The sequence below is a fragment of the Berghia stephanieae genome, chromosome 3 (assembly GCF_034508935.2).
Source record: "Berghia stephanieae isolate SIO BIC M18660-M18661 chromosome 3, UCSD_Bste_1.3, whole genome shotgun sequence".
NCBI classification, from domain to species: Eukaryota; Metazoa; Mollusca; class Gastropoda; order Nudibranchia; family Aeolidiidae; genus Berghia; species Berghia stephanieae.
In genome coordinates, this window is record NC_088362.1 from 11,960,849 (window position 1) to 11,977,440 (window position 16,592).

At 34.3% G+C, this 16,592-nt stretch overlaps 1 protein-coding gene across 5 annotated transcripts in view; it reads right to left on the bottom strand.

Moving 5' to 3' along the window:
• LOC144967149 (kinesin-like protein KIF12) overlaps positions 1–16,592 on the bottom strand; it is a 145,191-nt gene that overhangs the window by 22,335 nt on the left and 106,264 nt on the right. For all 5 annotated transcript variants that reach the window (XM_078904022.1, XM_078904019.1, XM_078904020.1 and 2 more), the window contains 4 exons: positions 13,821–13,960; positions 12,926–13,059; positions 2,318–2,482; positions 827–916 (listed from right to left, as the gene is read on the bottom strand). In XM_078904022.1, the coding sequence (XP_078760148.1) occupies positions 827–916; positions 2,318–2,482; positions 12,926–13,059; positions 13,821–13,960 (529 nt within the window). The remainder of the gene's footprint in view (positions 1–826; positions 917–2,317; positions 2,483–12,925; positions 13,060–13,820; positions 13,961–16,592) is intronic.

Consider the following 16,592-nt stretch of genomic DNA (forward strand, 5'->3'; position numbering starts at 1 on the left):
TGTTGGCTCCCTAGCCTTTGTATAGCGCTATGCGCACGTTTTATGGACATTGCTCTATATAATTGCTTTACTTTTTTTATATAGAAACTGTTTAAGTTATATATTTAATATTTGAATTATAACAAAACACAATTATTTCCTCATTCTTGCCCCTTTGAGCAATACCAAGGGACACAGAATAAAATTATGTATTACCCTATTTCTTCTGTATTTCAATGTATTTAAATGGGATATATTATTATTTAAGTTATCTCAATCTACCATTTCTAACAAAACATGATAATTTTAGATATGACTCATCGCACTAAAACGATTATATACCGGGGTGGTTTAGGTGATGAAAATTGAATTTATAGTTAACACGAGATCTTTTAACATTGTGTATTTTGTTGAAGATAATAAACATATTTTCTTTACGGCAAAAAAAAAAAAAGAACAAAACAAAAAAACAACAAAATAAATCAATAAAAATAAAATATAAATAAATAAATTTTACTTTATATATATTAGTATATATATATATATATATATATATTATATATATATATATATATATATATATATATATATATATATATATATATATGATAAAGAACAAACTTAATTTTACATTTCCAAAAATCTATAGATACTTTAAATTCACAATTTGACATTGTGTGTCAACATTGGATGCTAACAAATAGACTTTTAAGCGATAGACAAAAAGAATGAATGCAGTACACGATTCTATGAAACAAGTTAGCATATATGAAAATGTATGATCTTAAACGTGTTCGGGCAGTAGCTTGTATATCGTGTGGATGGAAGATTGGGATTAAGAACTTACCCAAAACCAGTAAACTTTTGTTAATGCTGTTTGACTCATCCATTCTTGGGCCACCATTCGTGGAATTGGCATCCTTTACCTTTTCACTTCCTGGAATACATAGATAAATTATAGAAGATTACTGAGGGTGTTTGGGTTGTCCCTTTTGTTTTAACTCTCTCTCTCTCTCTCTCTCTCTCTCTCTCTCTCTCTCTCTCTATCTATCTATCTATCTATCTCCCTCTCTCTGTGTCTCTTTTTCTCTCTCTCTGTCTCTCTGTCTCCTTTCTCTATCTCTCTCTTTCTCTCTCTGTCTCTCTGTGTCTCTCTGTGTCTCTCTCTCTTTCTTTCTTTCTCTCTCTCTCTCTTTCTCTGTCTCTCTCTCCTTTCTCTCTCTCTGTCTCTCTCTGTCTCTCTCTCTTGCTCTCTCTCTCCCCCGCTTTCTCTCTCTCTGTGTGTTTCTCTCTCTCTCTCTCTCTCTCTCTCTCTCTCTCTCTCTCTCTCTCTCTCTTTCTTTCTTCTTCTCCTATGACCTTTACCATAATTTCTTTCTTTCTTTCCTTCTTTCTCATTCATCAAATACACACAGACACCAACTCCGCACAGCACACCTATACAGCCTTCAATGTAGTAAGTAATCTGAAAGATTTTAAGTTCCTGTGTTTGTTTTCTTAACTGATTGATAAAAGAAACACCATCGTTTTGAGTTGTCCGTGCTCAAAAGTCTGAATATTGTGTAGCTATCAATAGATTTTTGTCGTATACAATAAAAGATATTGAATTTGATATGTTTATTCTAGGTTATGTCCAGTTAATGGAAGCGATAAATTACGACCTTTCAAGGGTCTATAATAAATAAAGATATTTAATATTCAATGGCATTGGAATTGCAAATATGAATAGTACATTTCCAAAGGCCGTTCCTGCAATTATATTACTATATTTTAAGCTCTTTATAATGTCTATTTTTAAAGTAGACAATTTATATTATTTAACATTTAGAACGACTTGTGCAGTTGTATATATGTGTTAGTGAAATATCGTTTTTGGACAAAATTATCCGTTTGACCACATTAAATCTCCTCAATGTACTCAATTCATTAATATGGCGGAATTTTCGTTCTTTTTCTTTCTTGTTTTTTTTTTTTGTTTTGTTTGTTTTTGTTTGTTTTTTGTTTTTTTGTGAGAAATACCGAATACACCGACTGTTACACTATCCATTCTAATAACACTTAACGCTTAACTCACTCAATCCTAGAGATTTTTGCTACTTTTCAAAATAAGAAAAAAATGTATTAAAATGAGCATGTACATAGATAGTTTTATTCAACTATCATTAACATGTAAAAACTCAAAACATTGGTTTTGATACTACGCCTATAATTGGTCTAAGACAAATGTAATTCATAGGCATGGGGAAAAAGTAACCCGGATAAACTATGGATATAGTCGGTGTTAGGGTTGAGTGGGTTAACGGACACCAATTTATGACACTGTGTGGTCCTTCCTTACCCGCCAGATCAACAAAAGACAATTTCCCTCTTTTTGTAATGTACAGATTGTCATCTTCTCCACCTTCTGCTTGGGTCTCCGAGTCAATGGTTACGGTCAAAACACTGTGAGAACGACTAGAGAACTCGTTCAAGCCGTGTGACCCTGTCTGGCGATTTCTCAGACCTGTGAGGAGGATAATAAAAAATTGAGTTATTTATTAAGTGTTCACATGCAAGTTTATAATTAAATTATGTTAGCTGTGTGAGGGGCATCGCTGTTTTGAATGCATACCGATTGGCCGAAGGTGTCAGCCCTCTGGTCCAGATTTGAATAATTTTCATAAAAGTTGAACACTATAATGATGATGGTAATTATGATGACGATGACGATGATGATGTCATGGACATTAATATCATCTTCCCCCTCCTCCTCCTTATCACGATGACTATGATCCATGATCATGATGATGATGATGATGATGATGATGATGATGATCATCATCATCATCATCATCATCATCATCATCACCAGCATCATTATGATCATGATCATCATGATGATGATGATCATCATCAACATCACCATTATCATGCTCATATCATCATCATCATCATCTTCATGATCATCATGATCATCATCATCATCATCATCATCACACAACAAAGAGACAGAATCAGCGACAAACGCAAATTGTCTACTCAACTTTTATAACTTGAACTATGTCAAGCTCTACTTTTCATATTTTTTATTTTCAATCATGCTCAAATGCGCTACTTTGATAATAAAGATTAATCACAACTTATAATATAAATAGAGACAATATTATTAATTGAAAATATATTTATAGATTTATCTTTTGTAGACACCACTATCTACAATGGCGCCGAATTTAAGATAGATCTACTAAACTTCGGTGATTGATTTGTAAAGCTCTTTACGATTTCCGGGAAATTCTAGAGCATCTGCTGATAACAGTAGATATCTCTTTGTCTCAAAATTTGATGTTCATTGTTTATTCTCTACTGAAAAATAGAAGCACAGACTGTCAGACGCCCCAACTCACTACCTCGATATTGTATTAGATATGTCTGGATGAACTAATAATAACAAAAAAAAAAAAAAGATTTTAAAGTTCAAATGATCAGAAGAGTAAGATTCTATTTATTTATTTATTTATTTATTTATTTATTTATTTATTATTTATTATTTATTTATTTATTTATTTATTATTTATTTATTTATTTATTATTTATTATTTATTTATTTATTTATTTATTATTTATTTATTTATTTATTTATTTATTTTTTATTTATTTATTTATTTATTTTTTTATTTATTAATTATTTAATTATTTATTATCTATTGAATTATCTATTTATTTAATAACTAATTTATTTATTTATTTTGGTTACTTAAAAAAACGATATCCATTCACCCTAATAACACATCGGGACGTAAGCCTGTTCTAATTCATTTGACTATACATAATATAACCCGAGACTGAAATACAGATACCGGAAAATTAGAGTTTTAACAACAGACGACGTATATCTCGTTAGGCTATTTCAAGTGGATAAACATCATTTCGCGCATATATGTTGATCTATTTATTTTCTGTAATAGAATTTGGACATGGACCGTGTTTTCGTCTCAGCTTTCAACTTCAGTTGGGTGAAGACGTCTGATTAGATTCTCTCGAGCAGACTATAGATAGTATGAAGTTGACGTCACTCAGGTCTTTGTTATTGCTTTTTGCCATCCGCGTTTGTGAGTAATTCTTACTAAACTGTATTAACCAGACTATAAACGTTTTAGTTTACACATAGTTATACTTGCGGATGGCAATGTTGTGAGCTTTTTAGTCAAGCGCATACTATCTATATACTTGGAAGGCTATACACATAATCAATAATACTCAAATGTTATGTTGACCGGCTTGACATTGGAGCTTGGAGCTCTTCAGTTTCTTGTCTCGATATCATAGTTTTAGTCTAAATAACAATGTGGAATTGAATGTAAGCTTCAATTTAATTACGAAAACAGATAAAATGGACGTTTTGGGTTTCCCCTTTATCAACAAACAGGATGAATGAAACACTACCAATGAATGAGATAATGTGGTAGTGGCGTTGTTAAGATGAATATACAACACATTGTATTCTATTTTAATTCGTACTTCCTTACAAAGGAGCATACTATTTCCTTTCCATCAATATTTTGTTTATTCATCTTAACAACGCCACTACCACGTTATCTCATTTATCTGTAGTGTTTCATTCATCCTATTTGTTGACAAAGGGGAGATCCGAAACATCCATTTTATCTGTTTTCGTATATTAAATTGAAGCTTACATTCAATTCCACATTGTTATTTATTTCTTCGAGCTTCGAGCAGCAGCATTTATATTACCTAGTTTTAGTTTTGGATATAACTTTTAGTTATTTTGTCACCTCGACATAATACCGACTTGAAGCGATACGCCACAAAAACAGACACAAACAAGCAAGATCACAGAGTCTAGTATTTATTATTGACATACGCTATACCAGGCCTTCCATTGCCAGCCATAAATTGGGTGGTGAAAGCTTTATGTAAGATTTATGGCTTTCTAACACAATAGGTAAGGACTGTTTCTTCCACACTATATATCCAACAATGGCGGTGTTCGATACACGATTGGAGGGAAGGCAATGATTATTAGGTTTGGGTTGGATGGGAACGCCTTATCGACCATATTATACGGTGTATAACTGTTATTATATTTTACATAATACAGACAGCTGGCAGTCTCGCGTCACGGCTTTGACTGGCTCATAATAATATTCTATGTATATATATATATATATATATATATATATATATTATATATATATATATATATATATATATATAATATTTTTTAAAGGCATCTAATGCTTGTAGGACAATGTATATTTGTGTGTGTGTGTGTGTGTGTGTGTGTGTTTGTATTTTTGTTTATAAACAATGAACTGTTCCCAGAATAATGCTTTTGCTGTGTGTATTGTAAAATAACGCTCTATTTCGTCTTATAATTATTAGATTCATCAAAATAATAACTGCGATCGTAATGTATAGAATTTAATTACGAGCCAGTCACACACACACACACACACACACACACACACACATATATAATATATATATATTGTTTAAATACATCGTAAAACAACCTATGTTTCTTTGTGTGTTTATTGTAGGCTAGAAGATAATAACAAACTGTGTATTTAGCCTACGTGTTTGTGTGTAATAGTATGGCATCGTTAAGTGTTATAGAATTCCCTGTCATAAATGGGTTTTTACAGTTTACTATGTTTAAAATCACTGACTTATGATTAGAGGATAACTTTCATTGAATCCAATAATAAGTCCTACAACCAAAATATTATGTTTGTTTTTTTCTTTCTTTCTTTTCGTGTCCATCGGTGTTGTGTTGAAATAAACTTGATATTTAAAACTGAATGTCAAGCTAAAGTCATACCGTTTTGCGTAAAAAATAAATTATTTAATTGTGAAAAGAGCGTTTTGCCTTCTGAACAATAATACCACATAATATGCGGCTATGTGGTCTTGTCGTATGACACTCGCTTTCGGATCGGAAGCTCCTGTGTTCGAGCCTCGCTCGGCGCATAGTTGATTTCTTGGAAAAAACTCTTTACTCACATTCTCTCACCGCATTCAGGTGTAAAATGAGTACCTGGCCGTTAACATCATTGTCTATGTCCGAAAAAAATATTGCAATATTGCCAAAACAAAATAAGCAAACAAAACAAAAACAAAAAATAAACGTTAATTTTAAAATTCTGATCAATCTGATTCTAGACTCTATCTTCATCACACAGTCGTGATTTGAGTTTTCAGTTGAGCTGAAGCTGCGTTCATTCCTCTCAACTATTACAAAATCAAAATAAGTCATACTATTTCACCCCCCCCCCCCCCCCCCCCCCCCCACACGCATGTAGGTCTTAACCCCGTCACAATATTTTACCTAAAGGCATTGTATGAATAGGTTTACTTCGACAAAATAACCGTTATGAGACGACCGGTCACATCAAATAAAGCTTACCATTCTGGTATTTACTTGACCTAGTTTCATTATCCTTGTGATGTGAAGTGTCTTTGTCCAAACTACTCACAGCACTGTCAACATCAAATCCAATGCCAATATCCTCTACATCGAATCTCAGAGGACCAATCGCCTCCCCATCATCGGTGACCAAGTAGAAAACATAGATATCGTTTACTCCATCGTCAATGGGAAACGTTGAAGAATCACCAACGAGATGCTGTCCTTGTTGTTGACCAGATTTGGAATTCCTATGGCCAGAATGACTGGACCCATCATCGTTGAGGTTTGTCTTATTCCGGATGATATATTCCGGGCGTCCATCGGAGTCTCTCCTGATATCCAAATTATCCTCATCGCTTTCATTCCCGTCGTATAGATAGTTATCATCGTTTATAATCCCATAATCCTCATCATTGAATGTGTCTTCTTTTTCACGATATTCAATCTTCAACACATTTGAAAAATTTGAACCACTTTTATTTACTGTAGAATCCAAATGCCCGGCATGCTTTTGCTCCTCTCTTAACCGAGGCAATTGTCTCTTTGCACTCAACGACTGGAGCTCTCTCGGTGTTGATGTTCGTTTGTTTTTTGATTGAGACATGTTGTTATCACATTTTGACTCACTAACACTTGTCTTCCTCTTGTCTACACACACAACACCACTGACCGATTTCACAGCACTGTCGCAGAGTAGAATTTCCTCTTTCGAATCATAGTAATCCACGTTTTCATCACATTTTAAACGACTCGCATTATCATTGTAATCCGACTTTAGGAGACCTTCATCACGATTGTTGCAACTTCTGATCGATTTATCAACTCGACGACTACTACCGTAGACGTCGACGTCCTCAACATTTTTATGATTTTTATGTCTTGGTGGGTCACAACTCGAACCTGACACCGGGTCTTCCTTTGTTTCTTTATCTGCAGGCAACGTGATCCTATTCAACCTCCGTCGGATATCATCGTTGTTATTGCTATCGTCATTAACATTATTATCGCTGTTGTTATTATCGTATTCTGAAGTCACAGCCACGGGGCCTACTCCCACGCTATCCGAATCGTTACCAAATATCGATGATATGAAATTGACTTTATCTGCCACTGAACTTCTCGTCCTGGCTTCAGTCAATCTTAGCCCTCGCTTCTCATTCGCATTCCGGTCGTTTCTTGTCTCACTAAAGACACAGTTTGCTGACGGGCGTCCATTGTTATTATCACCATTAGTATTACGTGTATCGGTATCGATAATAGATCCACATTCCACATTTTCTTTTTTGCTATAATGTTGGTGATTGGCTCGTGTTGTTTTTTCACTCTTTTCACTGTCATACGTTTTAGTATAGTCCGATTTGCTTGCCAGAATTCCTTCTTTCCCTGTTTGTATTTGATTTTGGTTTATTGACTCAGTATTCAGATCAATTTTTACGCAATGTTTGTCTGTCTTTTCATCGATTGGTGCTGCTACCATAAAATCTTTATGAACTTTAAGGTGCTCTACTGAATTATTATTTACATATTTTATAGGGTATGTAATTGTAGGTCTATTGAAAGTCTTACCATCTACAGTGGAATATTCAACAAAATGATTCATGCCGTTTTCTAAATGTCGATTACCAATTTTACAATCATTATCAGAGGACAAATAATAAGCCTTATCGTCAGGCATCGGGTTAGTCATGCGTGAATACGCGTCGTGATCAAAATAATAATGATCTTTGATTCGGTTTTTGTCGTGTTCAGGTTTGTCATGATACTCTTTTATTCGATTATTTGCAATCCCCGGCTTGTTAACGTTGACCCGATGGTCAGATATTTTTTGAACAGAATTCGAACATGTCAAAACATTAATGCTATCGTTGTTGATACGGTCATGAATACTTGCTAGCGTTTCATTAAAATTAGACGCTTGTTCATTGCTGTTAATAAATTCATAAGGATTTCTTTTCGTGTCCTGCTTTATAGAGTCAGCATTCCTCTTTACGACTTTATAACTCGTAGTGTTATCAATACATCCGTTATTATTATCTCCAGTACGGTTTTCCAACTGATTACTTTCTTTATGTCCGATCGCTAAATTTTTCTGAACCCTCAAGTGTTTATTCGAATTATTCATATTATTTTCCGTAATCTGCTCTTTATTAAGAATTCTCTCAGAACCTGCAGCAATATTACCTCCCTTATTTGGATAAGGAGCTTCAGATCTAATTAAACTCTCATTTGCTTGTTTGGTATTATTTTGATCTCTTTTTTTAAAGCTTGTGCCATAATGTGCATTATTTGTTGTAGTTTTTGAAATATTTTGATACTGCTGAATGTCGTTGTAATTCCGCTTTTCAATTGATAAGTCCATATCAATTCCATGACCATGACTATTTCTTGATCTGTAAGCGTTTTGATGACGATATTGGTTGGTTCTTTCAGCTACGTGGCCATTGGAATCCGAATCTGACCCGGATAATACATCGATATATTCCTCTTCATCAAACACTTTATAACGGTCTTGCAAAGGCAAGGGCTTTGTTTCTCTATAATTCGAATGCTTGTGGTTTGTTTGTCTATGATGTAAAGGCACTTGTTTTGTAGGTTCATCGAATATGAAACACTCAGCGGCATAGTTTTCATTCATAATTGGATCGTAACAAACAGCTCCCATTTTATCGATATGTTTATCAAGTTGTTTTGGAATTTCATATCGATTTAATCCCTTATTGATTATGTCATTAGACTTCGATTTGTAATGAACACCATCCGATGTGGCTGGATCATTCATGTTGTTTTGTACGCGGGGTCTACATCGATCTTTTGTATCAAAATGATTAAAACCTATAGCTGTATTATTCTCTTTGATATCATGTTTCCGATTTTGGTGCCTTATGGTTTTCTCCAAAACCATAGGAGAGCAATGAGCTTTTATCATACCTAGGTCTTGGTGAACGGTATTCTCCTTCAAACCACGATCGGAGATGATAGATTTATTGGATGATCTCCGTGTCAGTGGAGGCTTGATCGCATCGCTTGGAAGAAAGCCATCGGCGACTAGAATATTATATCGCTGAGAGATCTCCTCTAAATCTCCTCTGACCACCGTGGAATGACGCCTGAGGGGTACCTTTTGCTTTGTTCCATACTGCGCATTTACAATCGAGTCATTTCTAACATTGTAAAGGTGTGTGGGTTGTTGGCGTGGCGAATGGTTATGAACTCTTCTCTTCCTCATGGCAGTGTAAGTGGCGTAGTTTGTTTTTGTTACTCCTTTGGAATAATTTTGATTTTACACAGCTGCGTCATTCAAATGATAATCATTTTGCTGTAGCAACTGATTGCAATGGCTGCTTGGTAACATTTTTCTGTGATCAAATAGTTTGGGGCTTGACATGATAATCCCTTCATCATTTTTTTCCAAATTTTCCATTTGCCTTTGATTTGCAGTTTTCAAATATACTTTTAATTATTAACAACATGGAAAGCGAAATAGAACACGAATACTCTTGATTATTCCCCCCTCCCCCCAGCAGATAAAAGAAAGAACAAAGAAGACAAAATGATTCTATGGACCCTTAGCGGAAAGCGGTTTTCACAATTAAAATCGATCTGAATTTCCAGGAAAATGAATGAAATATTAATCTAGTTAGATTTGCTGTGGCAAATGATTGTAATGGATTCTTGATGAAACTTGTTGATGTCAATTTGCTCCGGAAACGACATCATCATAATCATTACTTTATCATCATAGACTTTCCATTTATTTGTTATTTTTATTATATATCACATAAACAACAACAAGAAACCCATATGAATACTCTTAATTATTCTTCAATTACAAAACTAACAAAAAAAAAAATCCAAAAAGACATAACATGATATTTTCACGGACCATTAACCACAAGCAAATTTCACTAGCACAATCACAATCGATTTGTTTTTCCAGGAAAATGAATGAAACGTCCGTTTAGCTACAACTCATTCATAATGTATATCAAATTCACATCATTCCAACGAATGAATCAATTGCAAGAAATATTATGACAGCGAGTTCAATTGGGTGAACTCTCGAAAAGGAGGTGCAGAATTATTAAGTTCTTTCCGAACTTAATACCTAATTCTTTACTTTTCTAAGACTGGCGTACCTTAGTTGCTCAGGAAATGGCATAACCCGTGACCCCGTCATGTTAGCATTAACGAAGGTACTGTGATTTGTGTTTTAGCAAGTAATATTGATAAAGTCAGGAAGGGGTCTTAATAATTGCTGGTCTTACAGGAAGTTGAGGGTAATGATGTTGACTCTGTGGCGAACAGTGCTAGAAGTTTGAAGGCCTCGGACTTACTTTGATTTGTGGTACAACGACCATTCACTTATTGTATATAGGTCTATTCCAGGTGGCTCACTAGGTAGAGCACTAAACTCACATGCATAATGGTCGTTAACGGTCACGATTATTTTGTCAGCCTTTAAACTAATGTGTTTATATAGGCATGCGCTTGGCTAAGAAGCTCGCAACATTGCCATCTGGAAGTATGACGAAGCAACACACAAAACGGTGTGTTACCTTGAACGTTTATAGTCGGGTTAATACAGTTTAATGAGAATTACTTATAAACGCCGATGGCACAAAAAAGCAATAACAAAGACCTGAGAGACGTCAACTTCATGCTATCTATACTATCCACTAAACGTGCTCAAAGGGGTCCCAAGCCAACTGCAACACTTGAAATTTAGGACGAGACTCCTCTGTCAACACATGCGGGATTGAGTAGATGAGTCTGTCATGTTTACACTTTGAGGAAAATAAGCCTCACACTAGCTACCTAACCAAACGACAATACGCAATTGTATCTGCCCGTTTAATGCTGCAGAAACTTCGATTAACTCAGGATCCATGGGCCTTTTGGCTCCGAGAAAATTCTTTATATTAGACGTCTATACCTCTTTGGAGCTGAAGTGTTGTATTGATCGCAAGAACGCGTAATAAACAATAATAATGCCCAACGTTTGTTACTGTTTACAACAAGAACGCTTTCTTGCTCAAGATAGGTTTTAATACTTGCTGAGCTGGAACAACTTATATATATATATATATATATATATATATATATATATATATATATATATATATACACACACAAAGAGTTATTTTATACGCTTTACTAACTCTATAACATAACATATTATTTTTTGAAAGCACCAGATTGTGTAATTTAGTAAAGAACGCTCGTATCATCGACACAATATCTACAGGATTCGACCAAGTCTCTCTATATAGAAATCAGGACCCCTTGATAAACGTCTGCCACAACAAACAACAGTTTAATAACTCAATATTTGACCATAACTGTTGATATTCTATTAAAAAGAATTTGGTGAGAATTAATCTTCGTTCTTGACACCAACGTGTAAGATTCTACATGAATATCATTTTCAAAGATGAAATCAAATCCTTAAACATGACCAGACTTCCTTCAGACCTTCATTATAAAAGTAACTTAATTGCTATAAATCTATTTAACAAAGATTCTGGATTACTACAAAATAACAAAGTGAGTCATTTCAACACTCGATATTTTTATAAGAAAGCTTCATACTACACATAAACATGAGTTTTAGGAAAGTGCCAGAACACAACAGATATAAAACTGTAAACTCCACAAGTCGAGGAAGCAATTCTATTAACATGGAGGTTTGAAGCGATTTATTTGATTGTGGATAGCTCAAAACGGTAGAGTCACGATCTCCCCGCCATGCGGAGTAAATCATACAGTAAAGGTCTCGTTCGAGCCCTATACACCGCCGAAAAGTTAATCTCTGTTGTCTCTGGCACTGTCCTATCACATTCAATTCTTGTATTATCAAGATAGGCCTGCTCACACTTCTGAATTAAATATCATACAAATAAATGAGCAGTTCAGAAAATAAAATTATCAACTTAGACCATACTTAAAGGTCCAGAAAAAAGAAGGAACCCCTCAGCCCAGCAAAACTATATACATTAAAGAAATACATGATCCACAAAGTAAATATGATAGTATGTAGTCATGAACTTAATGGGAAAATTCAGTTTGAAGTCATCGTGAATAGAATTATGAAATTTTAGCAGTTTTTTTTTAAATTTTAGAGGAAACAAAATTTACTATCCTCAAATAAGTTATTTATTTGAACTTAAAGTGTAAGACTTCAACTCGAAATTCACTCTCAAACCCTTTCCTTGCCAACCATAGGAAAATCGTCATATTCGTTACGATCCAACCAGCACTTTTATCATTCAGATTTCTTTTGTAAATCACACAATTTAAATACAAATGTTTTATTATAGCTTAAAAACGTGACACTGATGCTGTAGATTTCATTCTGCTGATCAAAATTTGCATAGAATGTTTTGTGCTTATTCTGTTTGAGAAGAAAATTCTATTTTTTGTTGGGTGGGTGTGGAATTTGGGAAAATTCTGAAAATGGCTGGTAAGGAAAGGGTTAAATCAGGTTCACTTTGATATGGCCCCGTTTTGAGACGATTGTCACATATTCATCTCACTCACCTTCCTCAAGAACAGCCATTAGGTCATCGATTTCTGTGCATTCTACAGTGAAGAGATTTTCCACATAAAATCCTCTGTTTTTACTCCATCTCACTGCCAGGTAGCGTTTGTGACTGTTGTTTAGAAGATCGATCACCATTTAAAATTTAAAATCATATCAGAAATTTGAAAATTTGAAAAGTAGTGTTCCATTATTTGTCAATGAAATATTGCAAAGGACATTAATCCTTGTCAATTTCGAAAATATAAATATATTGAAATACTATAGAATTTGTAAGGTTGTGGGAAGAATTTTAATTTTTTAAGAATTTGAATCAGTCTCTCTTCAGAGGTCAACATTTCAGTCAGTATCGATTTACTATATTTTTACCTTTTCAAACCAACAATGTGTAATCAATCCCGGAATTGCGTTCGGTTACCAGACTGCAAATATAATCAAGTAAACCTATTTAAATTAGCCTTTTCAACACACTGGTCAATATGTCAGTGCATGACATAATCAGTCGGAAGGTGAACATTTTGGATTTTCATCTTTTTGCATTTTCTGAAAGAATTTACTCCCCAGAGCATTTTAATATTTAATTGAAGTAAATCGGGGGATTTTTCACGAAGTTATGGTCAGATGTATGAGAAAGGTATCCAGAAACTTTTCTCAAATTTCATACATTTTTAAACTTGACTAGCTGTAACAAATGTTTAGAAGTGAAATTAAGCTTTGATGTACAAAAAGGGTTGATTTAATCATTTATGACAAGAACTCATTTATATAAAAATTGACCTTCTAAACTAAACTAAAGCAATATCTCAGTTCAAATCTTTTCACCATCCGACTGAATTTGTCATTCACTGTAACAATATATCTACAAGATTGTAATTGAATGTTTACTTGTATCGTACCTGTTCGTTGTAAACTTCCATATACGAAGCCCTGACAATTTTGGGGCCCTGTTTCTTGAGTAGCTGAAACAAATACTTGAATGACCTTTGCATCAATCCGTACATGCTGGGGTCAGGGGTCACGCCCTCCTGATGGAACTGAATTTGAAAGAAAAAGATGTAAACCACAATATATATATATATATATATATATATATATATATATATATATATATATATATATATATATATATATATATAAGTATATATATATATTTAAAAAAAAAAAAGAAAAACAAACTCAAACAATAATTTACAAGCAATGATGACCTCCAGCAAACATCAAAATATGAGTGTGCGTGTGTGTGGGTGTGTGTGTGTGTATGTGTGTGTATGTATGTGTGTAAATCTAAGTTAGGAACTAATAACTGGAGTGAGTGCTCCATTATTTCTTTAGTGTGCTATAAATAAACGTCGATTGGTATTTTCGTGACCAATCATTTCAACAATTCAACACATTATGGTAAATAAAGAAGCTGAGAATTGAATATGTAATCGAAAACTATTTATTTGTCTTTATAGGGAATGAGATTAGCGGAAGAGTAGCGTCCCTTGATTGGACCTCACCCATAGTCTGTGACGTCACCGCGAAAGTATTAGAGAGAGAACGTCATGTTGGTTGTGCGCATGCTCCGCGAGGACGAGAGACGCATGAGCAAAACCAACATGACGTTCTCTTTAATAACTTTTCCGCCGGTGACGTCACAGACTATGGGTGACGTCCAATAAAGGGACGCTACTCTTCCGCTCATCTCATTCCCTATAAACGGCAAAGATGGCTGGTGATATTCGTCCTTACGGACAAATAGGGCTATGATATTTGCATAAAATTGGAGAGATTATATACCGTTTCTCAAACTGTAAGAAACTAATATGTCATTAAAATTACTTGTTGACATCTAGTTCAACGAACATAATATTATTTCAATTTTGAAGGGATGGGACTTATTTTTTTAAAATTTAGAATTCAAATATTATACCAATTAGAATTTAAATATCGAATCATTGACAAACTCCACGATATTTTTGTATGATCAATTTTGAGCATTTTTTTAAAGCTTTATTAAGCGCAATATCCACTAAATGTGTTCAAAGCGCTTTACAAGGGGTCCCTGGTCAACAGCAACATTTAACATGTAGGACGGGACATGACGCCTGTTAGGCGATATTACAATTTTTCGGACAAAGACAACGCTGTTAACGGCCAGGTACTCATTTTACAACTGAGTTCTGTTAGAGAATGTGAGTAAAGAAGGACTCAACTATGCGCCGAGCGAGAGGCTCGAACCCAGGACCGTCCGAAAGCGAGTGTCATACCACTAGACCACATAGCCGCTCAATTTACCTTTGGTTACTTTAAAAAAAAAACATTATTTAAAAAATATTAGAACGAAAATTTAAGGCAATTTTGTAGATAATTGTATTATTGAATAATAAAGGAATGACATTTTCATCTGGTCAGCATAATTTGATTTCAAACCTGTTACGGCACAAAATAATGATCCAAAAGAGATAATTGTTTGTTTTGATCAATACCGGCATCATGTGATCTATTGTTTAAGTATTGAATAAATGTTTCAAGTTAACCCTCTTTGAATTCACAAATAGACACACGACACAAACACACTCACACACATATCGTCATTGAGTTCTCGTACTATTTTATTGTATGCAGCAATGTAAATGTAGATAATTTCATTCATCTGTGGTGTTTCATTCATCCTGTTTTGTTGATAAAGGGGAAACCCGAAACGTTCATTTGATCTGTTTTTGTAATTAAATTGAAGCTTACAATCAATTTCACATTATTATTTATTATTGTATGCAACAAGTTTCACAGCCTATCATGTCAGCAAAAAAACCCCCCCAAAATAACAAAAAAAAAAAAAACCCCTAAGGTATCGGATACGGTGCATCGCAATGACTGATTTTACCTACCATCACATACTATGCCAAATCATGATTTATCCACAAACTACTAATTATTTCTACTTGTTTTATAAAATACATACACAATATATCACTTCACCAGTTGAGCATTAATTTAAATTGAGCAATATCCATTAAACTTGCTCAAATCCCTTTACAAGGGATCCCGAGCGAACAGCAGCATTTAAAATGTGAGACTAGATTTTACGCCTGTTAAGCGATATTATTATAATTTTCTCAGAAAGAGACAGGGGACTCATTTTACACCTGATGACGGTGAGAGAATGTGAGTAAAGAGCCTTTTCCAAGGACTCAACGGTGCCCCCCCCCCCCCCAGAGCGGGACTCAAACACTGGACTCTCTGATATACAATATTATGATAAGTAGCATTTGATATGTCATTTGCATTAAAATAACATATGTGACCCATCGTCTCAAAACGGTATTATGTCGGAACGAACTATATGCTTAAAAGCCGAATTAAATGTTAAACTGATCAAAAATATAAATTGTTGGCATCAGCACCTAAAATATGGTGTCATTCCCCTCAATAAAAAATACAAACTGAACACAAGTCTGTTATTTCTGGCTATAAATTCAATTTTCAATATCATTGCATAGCGATCCCGACTTAATACAGTTTTGAGGCGAAGGGTCACACATATGAATCAAATAGCAATTCATTGACGCATTGAACTCTCGAGCCCTACAAAATCAAACGCGAGTGTCATAACCAAATAGACCGCATAACAGCACAGAACTGTTATTCATTAAAGTGGCCGCATGTCAATAAGTAACTACG